Source organism: Brachyistius frenatus, unplaced genomic scaffold (assembly GCF_029030835.1).
Source record: "Brachyistius frenatus isolate BFR_SWC_R1_liver_20210118 unplaced genomic scaffold, ASM2903083v1 Contig_36, whole genome shotgun sequence".
NCBI classification, from domain to species: domain Eukaryota; kingdom Metazoa; phylum Chordata; class Actinopteri; family Embiotocidae; genus Brachyistius; species Brachyistius frenatus.
In genome coordinates, this window is record NW_027210635.1 from 1,961,124 (window position 1) to 1,986,781 (window position 25,658).

The window sequence follows — 25,658 nt, forward strand, 5'->3', positions numbered from 1 at the left end:
TATCTCAACTACTATTTTTATTGATTTGTTAAGAAATTTGATAGAAACATTCATGATGTCTAGAGGTGCCACTGGAGAGCCAAAGAGTACACTTGTTAAATATATCAACATCTGCCAAACAGATTGGCTACGAATTCGTGTTGACATTCATAGTTGTGTCAACTCCTCTGACTTCTCCTCTGGTGCGCACATTAGATTGGCACAAGGTTATACATTAAATGTGTTGACAACTGGTGGGTTGTTTGCCAAGAAATGTAGTTTGCACATTTATCTTCCCCTCAAGAGGAATTGTAATTACTTCAATGATCCTCTGACACTTCATATATAGTCCCATCATCGGGTCAAAGTTTTTATTAAACCAGATCTTTGGTCTGTAACCAAATATGGGCAAAGCTAATGACATTCCTATCAGCCTCAGCTCTACATTGTGATTAGCACAAATTAGTAGATGTTAGCATGTTATCGTAAACATCAGTCTCTAACATGACTGTCGATTCTCTGGTCTTGTTTTGTGACTGGGCAGAGATAAAGTAAGAGAACGAGCCATGTTTAAAAAAAAAAAAAATAGCAGCACAATTTGGTGGCCGCACCTTCTTTGTTTTTGTCCACCACGGCATTTGACAAGCTCGTGCTTATTTTCCTTATTCTTAGGTGCGGTAAAATCCTTACAGAAATGACTACAAACCGTACATTTTCTGCAGCTAAAAAAGTACATTATATAAGTTTTACGTCAATGTACAGCATCGTGCTGTTAAGCATCACCATTAAATTGTTTTGTACGTCTTATCTACGAAGAATGATGGTATTTTCTCTCCTGCTGAAACTCATGCGCTGTTATTGTGTCCGACGTCACCGAGTCTGGGCCGCCAGTCAAGATGAGAGATCGAGGCAGTGGCACACTGACAAGAGAACATTAAGAAAAAACTGGCAAGACAACTGTTTTTGACAATAATTTCTGCAAAATAATAAAATTCACAGAGTAGTCTTTTAAATATTCTGACATTTTATTTTAGATTTAGAATGTTAATTTTGTGAAATGTATTTCGATTTTAATATAATGTCATTTCATATAACCTAACATTTATTTTTGGCCCGTGGCCCTCCACCTAGATTAAGTTTTGGCCCTTTATGGGAAAGAATTTTGGCACCTCTGCTCTAAAACATAAATTCTTTAAATAAGATATTGTTTGCAATTCCCCTTGTTTCACGGTTTATTCTGTGACTCTACAGTGATGAATATGAGCATTGTGGGCGCAGCACATTCAGGATATGGGAGCTGTAAGAATAAGATAGCCAGACAAACTCCAGAAAGTTGAGTTGTGCGTTGCCCTCTGCAGAGAACATAATGTGCTTCATTTGTCTGAGTTGGCATTACTGCATCGGAATAATTAATGCCAGCTCTTACATGTCATTGTGTGTCAAAAGCTCCATTCTGTGAGCAGGTTTGGCAGTTCGAATAGTTCAGGGTGACTCAGTATAGCACTAGAGCGTGCTGTTAGCAGAAGGAAACACAGGAGATTGGCGGCAACGCTACTTCCACAAATAAATCAAACTAATCCGGGGGACTTTGTCATGTTTGATTGTCCTACCTTCAGTGTGACTTCTGCCAACAGCCAAAGTTTTAAGAGGTTACTTATTCTTCACTAAAGTACTTTTTCTTTTTTTTTTTAACATTTCAGAAAAGTGTGTCCACAGAAGTGCTGTAGACCAGTAAATCACTTTGTATACAGTGTATTCAAATGCAGACACGTGCCTGTTGATCAATGATGATGATCAATGCAAGCATGAGGCTAATGAGCCAAGAGTATCCAGCATTTGCTGACAGTTTAGGCCTTCACACTATACTGATAGCATACACACAGTAAGCATCATACATGCTGGAGGTGTATTTGTCGTCTCACAGTGCTGTCTATTTGTCACGTCTGACTCATACTGTATGTCTGCGTACTGTATCTCTAATGTGTTTGTATGGACGCTGAAGGCTGGGCAGATTGCCCACTGGTCGACATGCGAGGACGAACTGCAGGGCTGTGGGTAAATGCAGACAGACAGAGGGAGTGAAGACTAAAGAGGAGGAGGTGTTTGCTGTAATTTAGAAGAACAAGGGAGGGGAGGGGAAAACATTTACATTCATCACAGCTTGCCTCAACTCACATGACGTGAGAAAGAGGAGAGTGCGAGAGCAATTGAGATTAAAAAAAAAATAGAGAGGGAGAGATGCAACAAGACAGAATGGGGTTGAGCTAAAAGATCTTTTCTGTGTTTCTTTTTTTTCTTTTTTATTATTCCACCCCAGGAATGCTTTTGTGTCTATGGATCTATAAATATGAGGCGTTGGATTTTTTTTTTTAAGTGAGTAAATATGATATTCATGGGTGTCAGTGTACTTTTATGTGTAATTATACAAAGTATAGACAAACCATGCAATTTCCAAATAATGTCCTCTTGTGCAGTTTTAAAACAAATGCCACAGAGAAGAAAAACGGACTTCTTGGAAAGCGAGTTTACTCCTGTGGCTCCATTATGAAATGTAGGTCTATAGTGGAAAACCTGCAAATTCACATCTGAGCACGAACTCCTATATATTTATTGTGATGACGACATTGACTGCGTAGCTTTATTTTCTCCTGACTGTGTGTGGTAGTGCACAAACAGGGTGTGAGGAGTGTTGATGGTGGAGAGCAGGTCTGTGTTCCCACCCGGCATCAATCTCAGGGTGAGAAACTTGTGTGCTAACAAGAGGGCAGCTCAGACGGGAACAGCCTCTTACACCTAAATAGATTGGACCGGCAGCTGGGAGACGTACAACTGTGTGTGTTCGTGTGAAATTGTTTGTCGACACCCTCACGTTGTAGATATATTGTTCTATTTGTGTGTTTGGACGGTTGTGAACATGCATGAAGGGGAAGTAGCGGTTATGTAAGCATAACAATAATTATAATAATAAATATTATTCCAAAGTGCTTTAAGAAGACCAAAAATCTTTAAAAGATCTATTAAATACATTATGGAAAACAGATCATAAAACAGATGAAGCTACACAAAAGTGCACTCAACAAAAATATAAACACAACACTTTTGTTTTCACTCCCTTTTTTTCATGAGTTGAGATAGAAGATCTAAGACTTTTTTCATTCACATAGAAGGTTAATTTTTCCCAAATTTTGCTCGTAAATGTGTTAAACTTCATGTTAGGGAGCACTTCCCCTTTGGCAAAATAATCCATCCACCTGACAGGTGTGGCACATCAAGATACTGAATAAACAGCATGAGCACTTCACAGGTGTGCTTTGGACTGGTCACAATGAACACAATGAAAGGCCACTATGGCATAAGCTATGGACAAGGAACACTGGTTTTATTGATGGCAATTTGAATGCACAGAGATATCATTACACAATCCTGAGGCCCGATTTTGTGCCAGTCATCCATCGCCATCGCCTCATGTTGCAGCATGATAATGCGCGGCCCTCATGTTGCACGGATCTGAACACAATTCCTGGAAGCTGAAAACGCCCCAGTTGCATGGCCTGCATGTTTGAGATGCTCTGTATTGTTGCATTCGATAGGGTTTTCCAATTCCAGCCAATATCCAGTAACTTCACACAGCCAATGAAGAGAAGTGGACCAGCATTCAACAGGCCACAATCAACAACCTGATCAACTTGATGCAAATGAGCCGTGTCGCACTGCATGAGGCAAACAGTGGTCACACCAGATACTGATGGGTTTTCTGCCCCGCATGAGAAAATGCGTGTCTCTAGCCGTATGTGACATTGTGCCTAATACTGTTATAAAAAAAAAAATTAAGGTAAAACAACACATTTTAGAGTGGACTAGTTTTATTGTGACCAGAACAATGGACCTGCGTAATAATTATGCTGTATACACGTACACCTGTCAAGAGGATGGACTATTTTGGCAAAGGTGAAGTGCTCACTCACACGGATTTTAACAAATTTGTAAACAAAATTTAAGAAAAATAAACCTTTTGTCTGTATAAAAAAAAAAGTCTCAGACCTTTTACTTAAACTCATGAAGAATGGGAGCGAAAAAACAAAATCGTTGCGTTAAAATTTTTGTTGAGTGTATTAACTATCAAAAGTGACACAATAAAATACAGCAACATATAAAAGATGAATAAAAGCTTTGCAATAGGTAAGCACGCAGGCCCGCGTGTGTGTCCGCACTCAGCACAGAGGGTGTCTAAGTTGAATAATCTTTATACTGTGGGTCAGCAGGAACACATCTGAACATATTGCTCTGATGTATAGGCTGCTGTGCGTGTGCGTGTGCATGTGCGTCGCAGCATGTGGCTCTGATGAGGGCCAGCTTGGCTCAGCACTGGTGAGTAATTGAGTGAGCACATTGTGGTCTTACGCCTCTCTTCTTCCACATGCCTGCCTCCTGTCTCTTTCTCTCTTCGCTCTCTCTTTCTTACGTGTCGACCCACTGTCGCTCTGTCCGTGTTTCACTTTCTCTTTCCCCCTGCTCTGTGTCTGGGCTGGTAGCACTTACTCAACACGGGAGGCCACGGGTGAGGCAGAGCGGGGACAAAGCAAGGACAAGCAGAGAGACGGCGAACAGAAAAGGATGAAATTAGAAAAGACAGAGATAATCTGACGGAACTGCAGTAAAAGAGGATAGAAAAAAGAAATTACTAAATGGAGCATCAGAAACATAGAAGAAGAATGGCAATATGCTTGAAATAAAAGGATTTGCACGGGCAAATGGGCGATCACTCTTTCATATCATCACAAAGCAGATTGTGAAGATATGTTCGTATTCTGTTATCATTTTTATTCTACTGTGCAAATGAATGAATCCAAGCAGATTGTAATTACAAACAAAAATTAGTTTCTGATGTTAAATGAGAGTTTTGTCTAATTCATGATCAATGCAGTATGACCAACACAGTTAATAAAACTGATTTCATGTGAATAAATTTGCTGTGATATGATTGATGGTCTTTGATTAATATTTGTGCCAATGACTTCAGCACTGGAGGTTTGTAACTAATGTAGATGTGTCTTTTGGCCCAATTTCTTCCACTTTATTTCCTTTCTCCTACAAAAATATGTTATTTTTCCCTTTTGCTCATTTCCGACTCACCTTGAAGACAGACTTGCTGAAGTTGTGGAGGATTTGTGCGCTGACATGACCAGACAAGCGCTGTGACTCACACAGACTGAGCCTCATATCTTAAACTGTACCTCACAATTTGCGAGTTCTGAAACCAAATGACATTGAATAAACAGACCTCAAGTCTGAGTGAGTGTGCATTTTCCCCTTCAGTGCCATATTCATCAGTAGTTTCATTTTGTTTTTGTACTTTGTTACAAAGCCCCCAAAAAAGGCTTCACCATGAATCCAGGACTCTGACACAGTTTGATAACAACACATTTTAATAAATATGCTCATAAATATTTATCTCTACATAAAATTACTAATTCTTTTGTTTTCAAGTAAGACACGGTCCAAAATAAATCAACATTGATAACTGTGTTACAGAGTGAGGTAAGGTTGAAGCCTGTTAATCAAAATTTGTTCTAGTATGTGTCATTCATTGAGGGTGCTTTTTGTTATATCCAAATATGCTCCACAGTTCCTCCTAAATTAGCGCCCCAGGCTTAGACCAAAAGAACACTCGGTTTGGGACAGTAACACGTTTAAGTTCCTGCTTTCTATGCAACTTTTGTTGTCATGAGAACAGTAAACATGGTTTTAAAAAATGTTAATTTTTGGTTGGAGAAAGGAAGCAAACACCAATCTCCTGCACCCGAGTCCACTGTTGTTTTGAACCATACACCCAACCCGCCTCCTCCTCACAAGAAAAAACTCACATCTACTCCATCACTTCTCCAGGATTACGAGATTTATACGAGAGGTCTCTTAACTTTAAAATGTAGGTGTGGGTCGTAATAAACTGCTCCCACAAAAGATCTCTGTGGTTGTCTTTTGGAGAACGGTCTCAAAGTGCTTTGTAAATAAATATGTCCTTACTATATTACTGTGATAAAAAAAAAATAAGAGGCATCATCAAGACAAATGGCCTCCATCTCAATCTTTCTTACAGAAATACGGACATGGAGAAAACATTTCTATTATTGGTCTTTCACCAGAAACAAAAACAAGAAAGAGGCGCTTAATTTGGAAGAACAGCAACCTCTTTTTGTTTTGTGCCATAAAATGTTGCCAGAGCAGTCCAACCTATAAATCCAGAGTCTCATTTCTTTATACTAACAACGCAAAATAAAAGCAGCAGTAATTTACGGATCTTAAAATACTACTTATATCATTTTTGATTGACACTCTGAATAGAGTCATTTACAGTGAAGACCAAAGTGAAATCTCAACTGGGTTCTCACAGGAACAGTGTGGGTGATGGACGGGCTAAATCTGCCACAGTTTGTTAGCAGGACTATCTCACCACCCGTCACCAGGAAAAAGAGGGGCAGAGGTTTCCTAAATAGTTGGAAGGGAAATGCTCATGTTAAAGATTAAAGAGGAGGGTGTCCCGCTCACACGGGGACGAACTGCGTGGCCTTTCATCCCTTTATGGTAACATCTGTGGGCCGGTAATTAACTAGAGACATAAATTTGTGGTGGCTCTGTCTCCTCTCCTCACTGTATATACTGTATGCTTTATAGAAAAGCTCTGACTCATCTCAGCCTATGAATAGATAGAGGTCCATTCCCTCTCCACCTCTGAATCAGGGCGGAGGCAGGCGAACATAAGGCTAATAAGGGTCCCAGCAAAGGGCTGGCGTAAGGTCCACGAGGGGATAAGAGGGGAGGATGGAGGTCGGAGGAGGGGAGGAAAAGGGAGATGAGTAGCTTGTAGATCATGGTGGTGATGGAGGGAGAAGTGGGAAAAGGAAAGGTGAGACTATCTGTGCCTAGAGGGAAGAGAGAGGTAAAGGAGGAGGGGGCAGGAGTCAGGAAAAGAGAGCCGGGAAGATGTAGCTGTTGCAATGAAGTGAGAGGAGGGAGGGAGTGAGGATAGGAGAGGAGGAGGAGGCAGGTTGAATGGGCAAGTCAAGAGGGAGTCAGGAGACCTCAGTGGAGGGCTGGGATGGAGAGGGGAAGGTGTGGCTGGTCGCATACCGGGGGGACAGAGAGTGAGAATTGAGAGAAGGATGCAAAGCAGAAAGGAAAGAGAGAGAGACAGAGAGTGGAGGGGTGAGACTGAGAAAATGGCTGAACCAGAGAGGAGGGAAAGAAAACAAGGGTATATGGAGGGATGTCATTTAGTCCAGCAAATTCTCTTCAATTCTACTGGCTTTTACTGGTACCATGGGGGGGAAACACAGAGAGGGAAGGCAGTGAGTGGGTGGAGGAGAAGGCACGAAGAGCAGAGGGCAAGGAGGATGGATTAACACCTGTACATGCAGTGTAAATCTGTCTGTCTGCCTCCTGTGAGCTATAACAGGGTGAACCAGACCTCTGCCAGCAGGCCACAGTCATAAATACAGAAGAAAAAGGTAAGGAAAGAAAAAAGGAGGGGGGATAATGAAAACATGGAGGAAAGAAGAGGGATGGAGGAAAGCTGTGATGAAAAGATGAAAAAATGTATGTCAGGTCACTTCTAGTTCATCATGCAATATGTGGAAAATATATCATTTATGCTGGGTCTTTTTTTATAAATCATAGCTCATTGTTCATTATGTCCAATGTAAATAAAACAGAGATGCATGTGACAGTGAGGCAATTCAGGCAGCATGAGGTGTTGAATAGAAAGTTATGGAGCGAGTTTTAAAATGGCCACAGTCTAAACGGCCGGAGTAAATTGAGACCAACAGGGTCAGAAAATAGGACACATAAATTTAGGACTCTCGATATATTTCCCTACCTCTTCCCTTTCTCGCTCTTTCTCTCTCTCTGCTGAAAAGGGGAACACACACAGTGGGCTGTCACATTTTCTAAACCAGGACAATGGGAAGATAAGAAGAGGCTCGTAGTGGGACGTTTCCATCATTAGAAATCACAGGTGCAGAAGCGTTACCCATGATGTGTTATCACAACAACAAACATGAGCTACTGCATTATCCTCCACTTAGAAAAAACGCAGACATGGCGTGCCTTATGTTAGAGGAGAATAAAACAATCAGACATTTTTAACAAACAATTCCTAATTTCTTTTGAATATTTTCCGCTTTTAATGTATTCAATTAGCTCTATTATTGTTTGTGTGATAGTAGAAGATCCTCAGACAAAAAAAAATTTTGTGATCAAAAATACCCATAGAGAGAATGCTAGAGACCCAAAGACAGTAAAACAGTTAGAGAGAAGCACCTGGGGATAAAACCGGGTAAAAAAAAAAAAAAAAAAAAGAGAGAACATATTTAGGATGAAAGGAAAGATCAAAAAGCTGTTACACAGGGTTTACTGTGCTTTTCTGGACACAACAAAATCCATGAATGAACTCAACAATTAGAGCAGAGATGTTAAAGAGACTGGATCAGAGAGAGACAGACGGGGAAAACGGGAAGAGAAATATAAAAAAACACACACAAAGAGAAACACCGAGAGACATCATGCAGGCAGAGGAACACTCGCTTTTTAATTCTCTTATCGTTTACAAATGCTCCTAATTGCGTCTATGTTTTTAGGAAGGACACGGTGCTGCCAAGCCGAACACCACAGTACAGGACCTCGGTGATTACTACAATAATAGGTCCTATTATAAGGACATTAATTGGGAATATAAATGAGGGCACATTTATGTTCAAGCGGCTGGATTAAAACGTCAAGAGGACGCAGTGAGCGCACCTTGAAACAGGAAATGACGCCCAAACAAGTTGATTATTACTGTGTGGAAAAAAAAAAAAAGAAAGAGAAAAAACCTACTGCCCCTAACCATAGGCTGAACATAAATACAGAGGAGAAGGGAAACATGTTTCTTTGGAAAATGAGGGACTGTATGGACGTTAATTACTCCACTGAATTCACCCCTGCGCTGTGATTAAATGGTTCAAATGGCTTACTCACACACACACACACACACACACACACACACACACACACACACACACACACACACACACACACACACACACACACACACACACACACACACACACACACACACACACACCCTCCACAACAATTATGCCTGGTCGCAGTTCAACGCCAGCTCTACATTATCATCGAGCCCGTTTCCTCTGAAAAATTAACACACACACGAAGAGGGACGGCGTTGCTCCGACACAAAAATCGCTCTCTTCTTACAAAGGGCTCGGACACCCACAGGCAAACGACCACATTTGAAATGATGAAAAGCCGGAATTATTTGGGCAAAAAAAGTTAATTGATCGCATCCCGCTGTTCTGTTCCCGGAGAAGGCTGCCAGTTACACAAAAGATGTCAGGGAACAGATTTGTTTGTGTGTGGGAGCGGTTAAGCACACACACACACACACACACACACACACACACACACACACACACACACACACACACACACACACACACACACACACACACACACACACACACACACACACACACAAATAACATTAAACAGGAACATGGCTGTGTGTGTGTGTGTGTGTGTGTGTGTGTGTGTGTGTGTGTGTGTGTGTGTGTGTGTGTGTGTGTGTGTGTGTGTGTGTGTGTGTGTGTGTGTGTGTGTGTGTGTGTGTGTGTGTGCTGGTGATGCTGCCACCGCTGCTGCCGTTCACTGTGGATCGAGTTTCTTCCAACAGATGTTTGATATTCATGCATTAATTGCCCTTGTAACACGTCTTACTGTACATTTATAAAAACACATTTGTGTGGGCGTGTGCGTCGTCCTGCCTACATGTTTGCGTGTGTGCAAATGTTTTTCATATTATATTCTAGTTTCGCCTCAGCTCATCAGGATTGGCTGCTTTCCTTGTTTTTTCATTAATTGCTGACGATCTTATATTCAAATCCAAAACATAAGTGGATTCTATCTCTGCTAATCTACAGTAGCAGCCCCCACCCGTGGATTAGCTCGCTGTTTTTTATTGTGTAGTGGCCCTGGGGTGATCAGTGACAACTACAGTTATTTGTACCACTACAAAGCCATACCTTCTAGACAAGCTGGGGAAAATAGCTCACCATGTCTTGATAATATGAGCATTAGCCAAAGCTTTAGATCCCACTGATTACTGCAGCCCAGTAGGCGCTGCAGGAGGGATGACAGGCAGGGTGGTGCTGGAAACCACTACAGACAAAAGACTGGCAACCACAGCCATGTTGGCTAGGCTAAGTAACACACTCACACAAACACACACACACACACACACACACACAAGTGCCCAAGGACACACACTTAAACTGTTGGATGAGTCTCTCTGTCTTCACCATCTCCTCCTCCTCCTCCTTCATCTCATCCTGTCTTTAACAGATGTGAGTACAGATGTGCTCCATCCATCTTTTTCTCCTTCTTCATTCCTCCTGCATTTAGGCTGCAAAGAGGCAGCTTCTCTCATTTTATGAACCATCAACACTGTTGGATAGACCTGCTGCAAACACACACTTGCTGTACTTTCCAATATCTATACGACCATAGTATTTATGCCAAAAAAGATTTAGTATGTCCCAGTGCATAGTATGTTAAACGTAGTACGCTACTACATCCGGTCGTATTTTGCAGTATGCAGACCAGCATGCTACTCTCGCTGTTCTGACCCGCAATCCTCTGCAGCCGAAGATACGTCGCACTGACTGAGCCACCGAGACAGTTCGTGGCGCTAATGCTCCACCCAAAAAAAGGAAGACGAAGAAGACGAAGACAAAGCGGAAGAAGTAAAAGAAGAAGAAAAAGAAGACGACGAAGAAGAAGAACAAGAAGAAGAAGAAGAAGAAGAAGAAGATGAAGAAAAAGAAGAAGAAGAAGATGAAGAAGACGAAGAAGAGCCATTGAAACGAAGCATTATCGTCCCAAATCGCATCATTTTTCTTTTTACTTAAAATGTCGTGCTATGGATTAAAACGGATATGACCAATAGGGTCAAAGTTCAGGACGCATTTTTATTATGAAGTAGTATGTCCCAATTGTATGCATACTACATGCAACAGTACATACTTTTTAAGGGTAGCTGCAGTCAGTACTCAAAGAAAAAAGAAAAAGTATGAAAAATTGGAATGCAGGGTTGGTGTCACTCCGCCTTCCCCTTTCTCCTTCTCTCTTCATAGTCATGTGGCTGTGCACTCAACGCACTCCCCCCTCTTACTTACCGCCCAACCCTCCCTCACTGATCTTATTCATTGATATAGATGTGAGTGCCCTTTGCTTCCATCCATCTCTCCCCATTTCCCCTTCCTCCTCCGTCCTTCTTCTTCATTCGTTGTTAATACCAGAGCTGCCTGGCTTCCTCCTTCCATCTATTTAACTTTCCTACTTTCATACAAGTTCACTTTTTTTTTCCCCTCACAGTAGCGCAAAGCCACTACCCACCGGCAAACTGTATGCAGACATGCAACGAGTGTGGTAGCTGTAGTCCCACTTTTTTTTTTTTTTTTGTCTTTGTATTGCTGCAGTTCAGCTCCGTCCCCAAGAGAAAATGTTCTAAAAAAACCCAGTTTTGTTCTTGTTACAGATGTCAGAAGACTCAGAGCTGTAAGGCAGATCGGGAGACAGATGTGTGGCATAGTCTTGGGTAATGATAATGGACTAAATGTGGGAATGTATCCGCCGCTGGCACGTAACAGTGCGCTCAGCTTTTGTTTTTCACTTCCCGAAAACACCAAAAAACACTTGATGTGAGCACAAAAAAAATTGCCTGATTCGACCTGACTCTTCACACAGCATTACAGTAGTCCACTCCAGAGGGTACATTTTATGGAGTTATCTTGTACCAGTCCTCCAAATTCTTCTTCCTCCTCAGACCGCACTAAAAATCACAATGCTGTATTCTCCATCTCCTGTGTCACTCCCCGTTATCATTTTTTCCTTGGATGTGTAATAAAATTGGAGGGCTTGTCTTGTCGACTGTAATAGCAGCATTTGGCCATCAGTCTTGACGGGTGCACACATTTGTGTGTGTGATGGCGCCAGGCCATAAGATAAACACCTCATATTGCAATCCCTATTTCCCCAATCTTTGTCAGTCCATTTCCTTGAGATGCTCACTCAGAAAAAAAAAAAAAACATCCCGCGGTCCAATTTTTCTTAAGCTCTGAAACTACGGCTTCCATTCAATCTTCACCACTTCCTCTTCATCGCTTTTCTCCATCTCTGCTGTCCGTAAGGAAGAAAAACTTTCCCCTCCCTCCTCTCTTTATCTCTCAGCATCCCCCACTCTATTTCAGAGAAATGTTTTTCTCCCTCTTCTCTTTCCTCCCTGTCTGAACGGCGTCAAACTCTGTCTAGTTTTCTGCCCTTGCCCTCAACCCTCATCTGGCCCAGCACCTCCACAGGCAGCTCCCATGTGAGCCCCACCTGATAGGGCCAAAATCCCTCCAACAATCCGCGTCTCTCCTTTCCTCTTTCACTGAAAGTAGAATTTCTTTCACTCAATCTCACTCGCTCCTCACTATCCCAATTTCTCTACTCCCCCCCATGTCTCTCTCTCTCTCTCTCTCTCTCTCTCTCTCTCTCTCCCCCACCCTCTGATCCCTCTCTATCGTATTTTCGCCACTCCATTGTCTCAGTCCATTAGGCAGACACAAATCCGTTTGGAGACTGAGCCTTAGCGCAGCCCCGTCCTCGCTCTCCTGGGCCCCAGTGCAGCCAGGAGGACGCTCTCAGGGGAGAGACTGGCTTGTGGCCGGGGAAATCCGTTTAAACCTTTGCCACAAAACGCTGCTCTTTCCCGCTGCTTGGTGCACTTCAAGTACGTGTGCTTAATGAACGATACTGTCTCTGCACACACACACACACACACACACACACACACACACACACACACAGAAGCCCATGCATTCCTCAACACTGCTTCCTTCTTCCGAAAACATGCCTGCATTTCAATTTTAACATGTAAAGTAATCCATTTACAAGAAGGACGTTGCTGTGCTTTAAAATATGTATTTAGTCCATAGGGTGAGGAAGAGTCGGGTGTGAAAAACGCATGCGGAGAGAACAGGAAATGGAGTAGTACTGCGAGCTAATGTGTGCGCTGTACAGCCGTCGTTGTGATTGGAAGAATGCAGTTTCAAATGGGAGTCGACGGTTCCCTGCTCTTTCTCTCCATAGAGCTCTAATGAGAAGGAACAGAGAGAAGAGCTTCGGTGGTGGCCGCTGGCCTCGCCATGTCACTGCGACTTATGTCTCTGCCAGTACGAAGACCTGTTCACACCAGAAGGGTCAGCAGACAAACTGGAGACCGGGATGGCAGAGATGACATTGAGACTCTATGAGGCCCTCAAATCGAACAGCGAGCTCTCGATGGGGGAGGAAAACTGTTGTTGTTTTTGTCAATGTTTCAGTTTCCCTGCATGGATGTTATACTTTCTTCTTAACTGCTTATTATTCAATTCAGCTGGATTTGTGCACAAAGTACCAAATGAATGAGCTGATTTTGTGGGATGGAGTCCAAACCTGGATCCCAGGCGGACACAGATAAAGCAACAGCAGATTGCTTTATCCCATTAGGCAAGGCCTAGTAAATAGGCAGAGATCTAGCTCTCTGTCCTAGTGCAATCTCCAGCTGATCCTGTCACTGGCATCAGTTCTGTTGGCAGCCTGTCTTTCAAGTCAGACACCTCAGCTTAGTCTGTCTGTCTGCACACAGAGTTAACACTGAAGCAGGATGGCAATACAAGAGGAGTTGAGGAACCCTCGGTTACACGCAAACCGGTTGAAATGTCTTCTCTGTTTTAATAAGAAGAGGACAGAGCACAATTTTTCAGTTTCAAGGGTCACACTTGCACAATCTTGCGTAAACCTTGCTTTTTGGGGGCCATCGTTGTGAAGGTAAAGCATGCTGAATTTAACAAAAGTCTGCAACGCTGGTAGACCCTCTTAAACTTAGCATTTAGGAATTTCTGATTGGAAAAACACACTGCGTATGGTGATGTAATCAACCCATGAGGAGATTTCACAGGGGTAACAAGCATGACTGACTGCAAACTGCAGCCAACTGAAGTGAATTCCAGCAGAGATTTAAGGTCGGAGAGAGGACTGGCCCGTGAGAAGCAAACAGTATTACATTTTACACGACGGTGGCAGTTTGAGCTGTTGTCTGTTCTCAACGTCCAATAACAAGGTTAGGAATTAAAACAGAGGTGCGAGTGTGAGTTGACGTAATTTTGTTATTTTTTTCTGATAGTTATAAAACCAAAACGTTTTTTGCAGCGATCACAGATAAGCGCAGGACTCTACATTCATCACTGCTGACCAACACTTTCCATTCACCGTTTCCCACAGCGAGCCCTTCTTAATATTCGAACACTTAAACCACCTACACACACTTCCTCGCACAGTCGCTTTAAATGGTGATAACTTCTGTCTTTACATAACCTGAGCTGCTTCGTGCAAGTGTCCTACCTTGGCGGCCATGATCATGGACGAGCCCCCGCGTACTCCGAGGATGGGGATATGGGTCTGGGCTGAAATGAAGTCCAGGATCTGGGCGATGGCCTCCTGGTCCGTGTCGTCTCCAAACACCACGCCCTGCAGCCAGTGCTCCGTCATTAGGTCACAGATGCTCTTGATGATGCTTTTTGGGTCGGTCTCGTTCATGGTCAGCACCTCAACGTTCGGCGCCATGTGGAGGAAGTCCTCCTTCTCTCGGGCCCCAGCCAGAGCCATTTCGCTGGAGTTGCCCACCAGGACCACGGCGATGCTGAGACCACGCAGGATGTTGGGCAGCGCCATGTGGTGCGGAGGGGGCTGGGGGATGGGAACGTAGTGGCCTCCACCGCCTCCCCCGCCCTTCTCTCTCCGTGAGTGGCAGGCCAGGGGCAGGTGGAGAAGGCAGAGCAGCAGGAGAAGGAGGGACAGGCAGGGAGAGGTGCCGGTGCGGCGGTGGAGCGATGGAGGCGGAGGCGGGTGTAGGGTTCGGACTCGCTCTTGCTCCTGGGGAACCGAGGGGGTGGAGAAGCAAGACCCGGCGTGGCCGCGAGGTGGGAAGGTGCTGCGGCATCCGCAGACAGGCATGGTGTGGGAGTGGGAGAGTAATACCTGGAGAAAGTGGAGGGAAGAGGAGAAAGAGATGGAGATAGGAAAGAAAAAGGTAGGTAGAGGTTTGATAAAGCAAGATAATAAGAGAAAATAAAGAAGAAAAAAAGGAAAGAAGAGGGAGGTAGAGAAAGGGAAACAGAGGTTAACATACCACCATGAAACATTGATGCATCATATAAATCAGCGCATATCAAGTCAGTTCACAGAAATGGGGAGACAAAGAAGGAGGAGAGGGAAACCTTGTGGAAAACGAGGCTTTAAACCTACAGAGAGATGAGAGTGGAGGTCATACTTGACATATAAATAGTGCATAAAACACACACACACACACACAGATACATGGTACAATGGCGTATGGTTTACGTATAATAGCACACGGCTCAATAATTCATGTGGACTGCTCTGAAGCTGCATTATAGCATATATTATGGAGGATATAAACTCTCCCTCCAGATCAGCTGCTGGTTCGTTGACAGGGGCGGACAGGAGGAGGCGAGGGAGGGAGCGAAAGAGGGCAGGAAGGAGGGAACGGAAGCGGATGCAAAAGGCAGAGAGGGCAGATGGAGGGAGAGACGGCTCCACGCCAACTTGGGCTGACTGACAAACTGTCTGGAGCGAGATAAGTGACACACCAACCCGAGATGCAGACAAACTGACTGACGCCGAAATTGATTAGGTGATTAACGGCGGAGGCGCTCAAATGCAACTCGCGAGGCTTTGATACGATACCCGTCCTCCTCCCCGCAACCCCTGTTGGCCTAGTTTAGTGCTCATAGTCGTTGGCTGTCCGTTCCTCCATCCTTCCACCTCCCTCCCACGTTTCACTTGACCGTATCGCTCGCTCGCCGTCTGACTACCTCCTCGCCGTGCTTATTAATAGGGCTTTTCATTAATGGGTATGCAGAGGGGAGGAAGATCCAGGTGGAAAGTGGAAAACGGAAGAACACGAGAGGAGGAAAGGAGAAAAGAGATGACGGCAGCAACACAGCTGGAAACATACAGGCAGACATGAAAAAAGAAACTCTCTGAGAATAATGTTTTGTGTTCTCTTTATGTTTACATCTGACTGAGTGGGAGGGCATGTGTCCTCTTGCATATAGTCGGTGTAGGTGTACGGCCGGTGGGAATAGATGTTCACTCCTTTTGTGGGCAGAGATACCCAGGATGATGGGGGTGTTAGTTGCTCATAAACTTGTTCCGAGCGGCGTATTGTGTGTATATCTCGTACATGACTGCCGTTAACAAGGCAGATGGAAGGTACAGAGACAAACAAAAACACCAAAACAATATCCACCCCTGGAAGCTGACAGCTAATAAGACGGGAAATGACAGAGAGGAGGAAAAGGCAAGGAGGCGATTGAAAGAGGGATAAAGGGACATATGCGGAGATGACAGAACAACTTCTTTAGGGAAAACTAATTGCTGGAGGTTCGTCAGCTCTAATTACAGGTCCCTGTGTTAATAGTCAATTGCACACCACTCTCCAGGAAGGATGGAGAGGTGGGAGGGAAGGAACGAGGGAGGGATGATAAGAGGCACGAAGACACAGTGAAAGGGAGGAGGGGGGAGCGGAGGAAGAGAGAGAGAGAGAGAGAGAGAGAGAGAGAGAGAGAGAGAGAGAGAGAGAGAGAGAGAGAGAGAGAGAGAGAGAGAGAGAGAGAGAGAGAGAGAGAGAGAGAGAGAGAGAGAGAGAGAGAGAGAGAGAGAGAGAGAGAGAGAGAGAGAGAGATGCCCTCCTTGAATCTGGACTTCTCTGGCAGCACTCTGTTTCCATGGCAACAATTAAAATAGGCCTACATGCGCACACATACAGACATAGTTGATGGACACCGAGATACACACACACATACACACACACATACATACACACACGCACACGCACACACATTTTGTAAGAAGCATTGATCATGTAAATGCAGCAGTGCAGTCCGCTCAGTGAGTACCGCTCACTCTGCTGTGCATCCTTAGAGTGGGAGTATTTTACACACGGATTCCTCTCACGCACAGATTAGCATAGAGACCTCTGACACGTTTTACATGTGAACACACACACACACACACACACACACACACACACACAAACTCTGGAAACACTCTTTTTCCTGTGTACACTCACACCAAACTCCCTATACCGCTCTCCCTTTCACACACCCTGCAGCACGCACGCACACAACACACACACACACACACACACACACACACACACACACACACACACACACACACACACACACACACGCACACACGCACGCACGCACACACCCCCCTGGGGTACAAATATTAGCCAACGCACAGCGTAACTCCAATGATCATTCAGAAAGATGAGGCCATTAAAAAGTCCCACAGTGAGTCAAAGAATGTCTCATAAAGAAACACAAAAGCCGTGTATTAAACTTTAGATTACACCAGCGAGGTTACGACACTAAATGACCCTATTTCCCCGTCAGCCAGCCCTCGCGTCTCACCCACCATTTGCTCCATTAGCCACACCAGCGCACATAGCAGCCGTATCAGTTACACACGGATGGACCACAGATAGCCTGTATACCAGCTCAAGGCCCCCGAGGTCCTCCTCCCAACACACACTCTTCAAAAGCTTTTTTTTTATGGGGAAAGTCTGCTGGATGCACATGATGCACTTTTAACTATGACAAAGCTGGCATTTGAATTGATGTAATTGTGCGTGTGTGTGTGTGTGTGAGTATACATTAAATCAAAAAGGGGAGGAGAAATTTGAAAGGAAGCCATCTAGATTAGATTAGACTTTATTAATCCCACAGTGGGGAAATTTTGTCTGTATGTGTTTAAATACACATTCATCTTTTTCTGCAAATTAATTTCTTTCATTTATTTTTGCAAAACATTTTTGTTTGTGGGCACTAATCTCATAGCCTGTACATTTTTGATTCATTATAGACACATTAATGGTTTGGGTGTGCGTATGTCAAGATCCTAAAGAATAAAATTATCTATTGAGTTGCTGATCAATAAAATGATCAACAGAAAATGAATCTGTTTTCATAACCAATTAATCGCTTATGTATTTGGAAAGCAAAATCTGTGAGAAATCACTGACTTAATTAATTAGATATAATTATTGTTCATTATTTTTACTCTACTATTATTGTACAATTAGTAACTTTGGGTTTTGAGCTATTGATTGGAATTTAAAACATTTCAAAGCCTTTAAACACTTAAAATGAAGCAACAACTTCAGATAAAGTTCGAAGAGCATCCTCAGGTTGTTTTTTTCCAACAAGCAAATACTCCACCTCAAAGAGATAGTGAGTACAAAATATAAATCCATGTTTAAGTTCAAATGCAGATAATACTCTGACTAACAGAGCAGGATTAAGGAGAGTACATCTCTTTTCTGCCTGATTGTGACCGTCTCAATCTTTTTTTCTGCACAGATGCCACAAGGCGTCGGCCAATTAGATAAGAACACTGTTTCAGGTAGCTACCCACCTAACTAAACAAAACCAGCTACTCAGCGGGCCCTAATGGACAATAAACACAATAAACAGGGTAATAGTAATGAATGAACTTCAAAGCTAACATGGCAGGATATTGTTGTGGCGGAAAGTTGACTGAGCAGAGGGATATGAGGCATGACGCAGTTATTACAGCTCTGTAAATTTTCCTCTTTTTTCCTTTTTGACCGCCACACTGTAAATCACACAATTTTAACTATCAGAGAGAACTATTAGATGGCAGGTCACGATGTGGCCCCCAATGGAAATACCTTCTCCGCCTTCATAGATGAACAAACAAGCAGCATATTGTTTGAGTTTTGTGTTTAATATATATGATTGAGCAGCACTCCTTTTCAGTCCCAACACATTCTTCTCTCACTGTAATAAATCCACAACAGGGCGGCTGAAAACATTTTTTGTGCGCTTGTGGGCAGCGTAGATGTGCGTGTCGTTGATGAATTTGGTTTGAAAGGTTGTGAACAGCGCTGGCAGTGCTTTGCTCTCCCCAATGCGTTTTTAAAACTGACATTTATGTTTTTGGTTTCTAACAGAAAAATGTAACCCTTAGCGTTAATCTTTAGCAGTCGAGGTGGCGTTGATTTGAAATTGATTCGACGGCGGACGGCACATGACAATATTAAAACCCTTTTTCAGGCGGTGGTTGCATTTTGAGAAGGCGAGCCTACACGCCTACACACGCGCGCGCACACACACACACACACACACACACACACACACACACACACACACACACACACACACACACACACACACACACACACACACACACACACACACACACACACACACACACACACACCTGCCCCGGGGATGCGACCAGGCCACATCGCGGGTCACTGCGCCGCATACTGATGAGAGGGGAAATCAGCTGCATACCAGAATCGCTACCAAACCTGTGATACATGAGAATATGAAAGAAATGCCGGTCTAATGTGTGAACTCATGAAGTGCTCTGATTAATATTCATGCAGACTGTCTGTGCAGCCTGCTGTGGAGGTGGAAGGTGGCGGTGTGTGTGTGTGTGTGTGTGTGTGTGTGTGTGTGTGTGTGTGTGTGTGTGTGTGTGTGTGTGTGTGTGTGTGTGTGTGTGTGTGTGTGTGTGTGTGTGTGTGTGTGTGTGTGTGTGTGTGTGTGAGTGAGTGAGTGTGAGAGAGAGAAAGAAAAAGAGAGAGAAAGAGAGTGTGTGTGTGTGTGTGTGTGTGATTATGTGTTTGGACCTGTGTCTGTACATGATGTTCTGATGCAGCCACTCACCAGCCCCCTCACCAAAGCAGACCCAGCCAGGCTTTGTGCATCACATGTTCGCTGAGGCTCCAGGACCAAACTACATCTTCATTTCCCAAAAAGAAGGCACACTGAAGCGCCCTTTGCTCTCTTCCTCCCCAGTTTCTTCCCTTCTCTTTCTTTCACTCGAACTCCACGTCGCCCTTTCTCTCTCTCTGCTCCACCGTTTTGTCTGTGAACAATGCTTCCTCTCAGTTCTCCCACTTATTTCTCTCTTGTGCTCGCACTCTCTCATCACCCTCTTCTCATTATGTGGTAAGTGTCAGGTTTGTCGACGGCGTTATTTGCATGAAAACTGGAGGACAAAGGCGACTGGCAATTTTTCACATTTATTGCCTGGTTTGATATTTAGGATGACAGCAGAAGAAGGCAAAGACAATCTCTCCATATCTTACTGGATGGCTTCAAAAGTCTATGGTGCATGTATATTATCTTAAGAGCTTAGTCAGGCGTGCTGCGCTGGCTTCATTTCTCCATTTAATTGAAATAAGAATGTCATGATGAGAGGCTCACATGTCAGGAGCTGCAGCTGCAGAACAAGCAGCGTGAGTTTGAAGGATGGCCTGTTACGTCAAACCCACGCACACTTGAGGCTACTTATGAACATAATTCTTTAGTCGGTTTGTGATTTTCATTATAAGACGTGAACAAATGAGGAAGAAACCTCATCTCTGCGTTCTGCAGGGAGAAAGACTCTAAAGACTCAAAGGAGCGACTATTTCTGGCGCCTTTAATCTAATGTTGTCGAGTTGTTCGGCACCGTATTGCGTGATCTTTTGTGATTCATGCCTGAACCCTCAGGCGACACCTTGCCCTCACCTAGAACAACTGGTGACAGGTGATGAAAGAAAACGTTACCTGGACAACCTCTTTGACCACACAGCAGCGAGACATGGGGGCGGCTGATCTCACACACTCTCACACACACACACACACACACACACACACACACACACACACACACACACACACACACACACACACACACACACACACACACACACACACACACAGTCTGTAGCAGTGTGGTGGGTGGGAGGAAGGGAGCAGTCTAAACCAGGCCGTGAACTGAAACCCTCGTCGTTACCTCCGAGTCACACTTTTAAGGTTATTTCTATTTTTAAGATGAGGTGTTGTTGAAATATAAAAACCTAAATGTCCCCTTTAGACTGATTTTATTTGAGGAGAGATGACATTTAGTGTAATTTGTGGCTGATCAGAAAATGAATGTGAACTTTCTGCTAAGGATAATTAGACGTACAGATGTTATATAAGGAATAATCATGGCAAGAGGAAAGCAGCGGGGGGCTCAATCACTTCCTCCGCATAAGGTCTATGATTACGCCTCTGAAAACATTTTCTACTTTATTTATAAGTTGCGTGTGTGTGTGTGTGTGTGTGTGTGTGTGTGTGTGTGTGTGTGTGTGTGTGTGTGTGTGTGTGTGTGTGTGTGTGTGTGTGTGTGTGTGTGTGTGTGTGTGTGTGTGTGTGTGTGTGTGTGTGTGTGTGTGTGTGTGTGTCCGTCCAGATCTGGGTCCATTAAGGGTGCGAGGTGTACTGTAGCTTTGGCCGTGTTCCAACCGGAGAAGGACACAGGTCGGTTTTGTTAGGTTCAGCAGATATGGTAGAGTTATGCTGAGGTGTGTGTGAGGAGGAAATTGACCTTACAAGTGCTTCTTCTCGGTGCACATATAGAAACAATCCGGGTGTGTACGCTCCCCTGTGTCCACGTAACTGCATTCACGTATGTAGGCTCTCGTTTCTGTGATCATTCATGCATAAGTATCCCTTGCCTGCATGTGTCTGTGTGTGTAGGAGAGTGGGAGATGATGCCCCTCTCCCCCTCCCCCTCCTTCTAATGACCATTCATCTGTGGAGGTGAGAAGAAGATAGTGTGTACAGCTCCTCAGCTTGTCGGGGCCTCTACTCTGTGCCTGATACATCGGTAAAGAGCAGAAAGAGTCCTCGGTGAGCTCACTAATTTTGCCTCCGCAGTATCAACAACCCACTCAGAGAGACGCTCCAGGTAATATTAAGACGTACCTGTCTGCACAAGATGTGATGTGATATTAAAAGTGAATGTCTGCCTTCCTCTCTGACTACGACAGTCCCAGTGAGAGAGTCCCGCTCAAACACTCATCCATGTTGTCCACAGGAAGCCTACTTTATTTTCCTATCCACGCTGTCAGAAGAATGATACGCACTCCAGGCATTTGGTTTCCTTCTTTTATGTAAGGACATATGTCAGTTTTATATTTTAATTTGAATGTTTTGTTTCCAAAAATTGTACCTGCCTACACAGATATTTGCATTTGCTAACACTGATGCCATGAGGATGTTCAGACAAGTGTGAGCATGTGATGCAATTGATGGAAATTTTAAATCCGTAATTACATGTGCGTGCACAAGGCTAAAGTAGCAAGTGAACAATAAAAAGATGATAAAGCTTTATTTTTGTATGTTCTCGCGTCGTTATGGTTCGAAGGATTGTGGTCCAATCACAGACCAAACTGCAGTGACAATGCCAAGGGTGTATATGGTAACACTTTATGGTAAGGTTACATTAATTATCATTAATTCATGCATGAATTCATTCATTACTTCAGCATTACTTCCAGCATTAATACCTCATGAATCATCAGGAAGTAACATGAGTTCTTTCATTCATGATCTCATGCATGAGCAACACATTAATTGGAGCAATAACTAGGATGATTACTTCATCAATGATTGTGATTTATTCAGCAAAATCACAAGGGAGTCTTTGCAAAACATTTTGGACTATTGAACCAAACTCTGCAGCACAGAGCACATCTAAAATCATCATTAACTAAGTATTAGTTGCTCGTGAGTTTATCATGTTTGTGGCCCCTAAAGTGAAGTGGTGGACCATTTGATCTTTACTATCTATTGTGGGTAAAACAACAGTACGTGCTAGAAGATGCTAGTACAATTCATGTGAGAAAAAAATTATGAAAAGTTATATGATGTTCGTGTCTTATTCATTGTAACCTGAAGGTAAATGGACAGACCCAAAATGCTTCACCACTTCACTTTAGGGGCCACAAACATGATTAACTCATGAGCAACTGATGCTTAGTTAATGATGATTTTAGATGTGCTCTGTGCTGCAGAGTTTGGTTCAATAGTCCAAAATGTTTTGCAAAGAATTCATCATGATTGTGCCTAATAAATCATAATTATTGGGGGTTTTTTTTGTATCTTTTTATCTATCTTATTTTATGTATACGTATTTGTAAAAAAAAATTATTGTGTGCACCTTTTTGTGTTTCTATACTGCTGTGACGACTAAATTTTCCCACTGCAATTAATAAAGTCTAAGTCTAAAGTCATGATGTATTCACCTTAGTTAATACTAATGTTTTGTTCATGCACGAGATCATCAATGAAAGACTTTGAACTCATGTTACTTCCTGATGATTTCATGAGGTATTAATGTATGAAGTAATGCTGAAGTAATGCATGAACTCATGCATAAATCCTTGATAATTCATTCACTCTTAATTGGAGAGTTACCATTTATAAAAACATCATTAAATGCATCATGATTCACGAAATCGACAGGAAAAGGTTTAGGAATTGACTTAATACGACAAGCTGAAGTTGATCCATACTCGTTGGCATGCAGCCCGAGTCTTAACACACAGCAGCTAATGCACTGGATGCAATGTAAGGTAAGCCCTTCGACAAATCATGCCGCTTTCCACAATTACAGGACAGCACAAAGTGGCCATCCCTAATAAATGAATAAAATCATTAGCAAATAAATTCCAGGTGGCCACCAGCCAAAGTCTCTGTTTGACTGAATACAAGAAGCAGGTGAAAATCCTGTAAATACTGAACAGAAGAACTGGTTCAAAGGCCCGTGTTAACAAGGGCCCACTCGACATTTAATACTATCCGCAGGTATTCAAACTTCATAGCAAATAATGGATCAGGTTTTATGAGTTTTTCATCTACTCCAAACTACCCTCTAATATACAGGATTCTTCCACAACCCTACATAAGACGATGCACCACATCCTTAGCACGAGCTACAAAACTATCTACTGCACTTATTTGACTTGATAATGTTGCTCTTTTTTGTTGTGTATCAGTGGTGGAGATATCTGTCCTGCTGAATCATCTTATGCTCTTGTAACAAGAGCACATATACCAACCTAAACACACTGCCTGGACTATAATAAACTCAAACTGGACTTGTTTGCATTGTTACATCAATCATTGTACTTTTTGTCAGGTCGGCTACTTGGTATGCTGGGGAGCTGAACTGTGAATATTACATCCTCAAATGTATGCGTTTCCTTTTTGTGTGTGTTGTTGTTGTAATAGTAGTTCATGGTGCCTGTATGATTGTTTTTCTCTATTCCTTTTTGCACTGGAGCTGAGCTACCATGCTGCTGTACCAAAACAATTACCACCAGCACTGTTGAAGTAATGAAAGTCTCTGCATTGGTATTGAAGGCTACTGCTGCTCATTGGCACCCAAATTCTGGATTATGCGAGTTTCATCCAGCCTTTTTAAATGTACACTGGAGGAAAAACAAGAGAGACAGAACTTGGTTATGACTTATGTGAGGTGCAGTCTAAGAGATTTAAATTGATTCTTATTTATGATTGTTTAGTTGTTAAAGGTGGAAATGTTGGGTTTTTTTTTTGGACAGATTTGGGCAAGCAACCTATTTGATACAGTGCCTACAAATAAATGTACTACACTTGTACAACACCACAAGGAAAATGTGTTTTTTCAATCATTCATTCAACAAAAATAGCTGAATCAGTGGATTGAATGACTTCAAGGTGATCATTCCGCAACCTAAACCATAATACTACCACCACTGTGCTTCTCCTGTTTGGTCTGCACCAAACATGTTTACTGTTACTGTGTCCAAACAACTCGATCTTTGATATAACTGTCCACAGGATATTTTCCCAAAAGGGCTGCAGGTCTTTGCCTGTATGTTTATTGGCAAACTGTAGTTTTGCTCTGATGTTCTTTTTGGACAGTAAAGGCTTTTTCCTGGCATGCCCCTCCATGCAAGTCAAATTTAAGCTCTTTCTGATTGTAGACACATGCACTTTGACACCAACAGCAAAAGTTAGCTGCAGATCCTGCACTGAAATTTCTCAGAGACGTTTTCTGCATTAAACTATCTGGTCTTGTGCTGAATTTACTGAAATGAGACAAATTGTCAGTTGTTTGAAATTGCACCACTCGTAGAAGATTTTCCTTCTAGTGGAACAAGATATTTCAATTCATTTGGAGATCTTTTTAAATCATTTTCCAAGGCTGATAGGCATCAACAACCTTTTTTTCAGAAAGATTTTGGCATGATGACACACTTCAATAGCAAAGAGAACAGCAGACCCTCGATGTCAGAGGTTTACAGAAGCTTCTAATCATTGGCATCTAATCTGCAATTCAAATTTCATGGATTTGAAGGTGTGATAAATGTAGGAGTATACTTAATTTCTCCATGTGACTAATCTGTTTATTTTATTTATATAAATTATGGAAATGACTAAAAACTTTTTTTGACTATATATTTTTTTGAGTATATCACTTGTCTGCAGGCACGGTTTCAAAAAAGATCAAATATATTATTTTGTGTTTAAAAATGAATAAAAAGTCAACAATTTCCCTGAGATCTACTTATTTTTTCACATGACTGTATGTGATGGAGCAAAAGCGGGTGTTCCAGCTCACAAAACACCCACCTATTATCAAATAATACCCCCAACTGAGTCACTGCAATGCAGATG

The 25,658-nt window shown here is 42.9% G+C and overlaps 1 protein-coding gene across 5 annotated transcripts in view; it reads right to left on the reverse strand.

Moving 5' to 3' along the window:
- Positions 1-25,658, reverse strand: part of LOC138622456 (glutamate receptor ionotropic, NMDA 2B-like) — a 136,507-nt gene that overhangs the window by 85,633 nt on the left and 25,216 nt on the right. For all 5 annotated transcript variants that reach the window (XM_069701277.1, XM_069701276.1, XM_069701274.1 and 2 more), the window contains one exon: positions 14,458-15,093. In XM_069701277.1, coding sequence (XP_069557378.1) covers positions 14,458-15,093 — 636 coding nt within the window. The remainder of the gene's footprint in view (positions 1-14,457; positions 15,094-25,658) is intronic.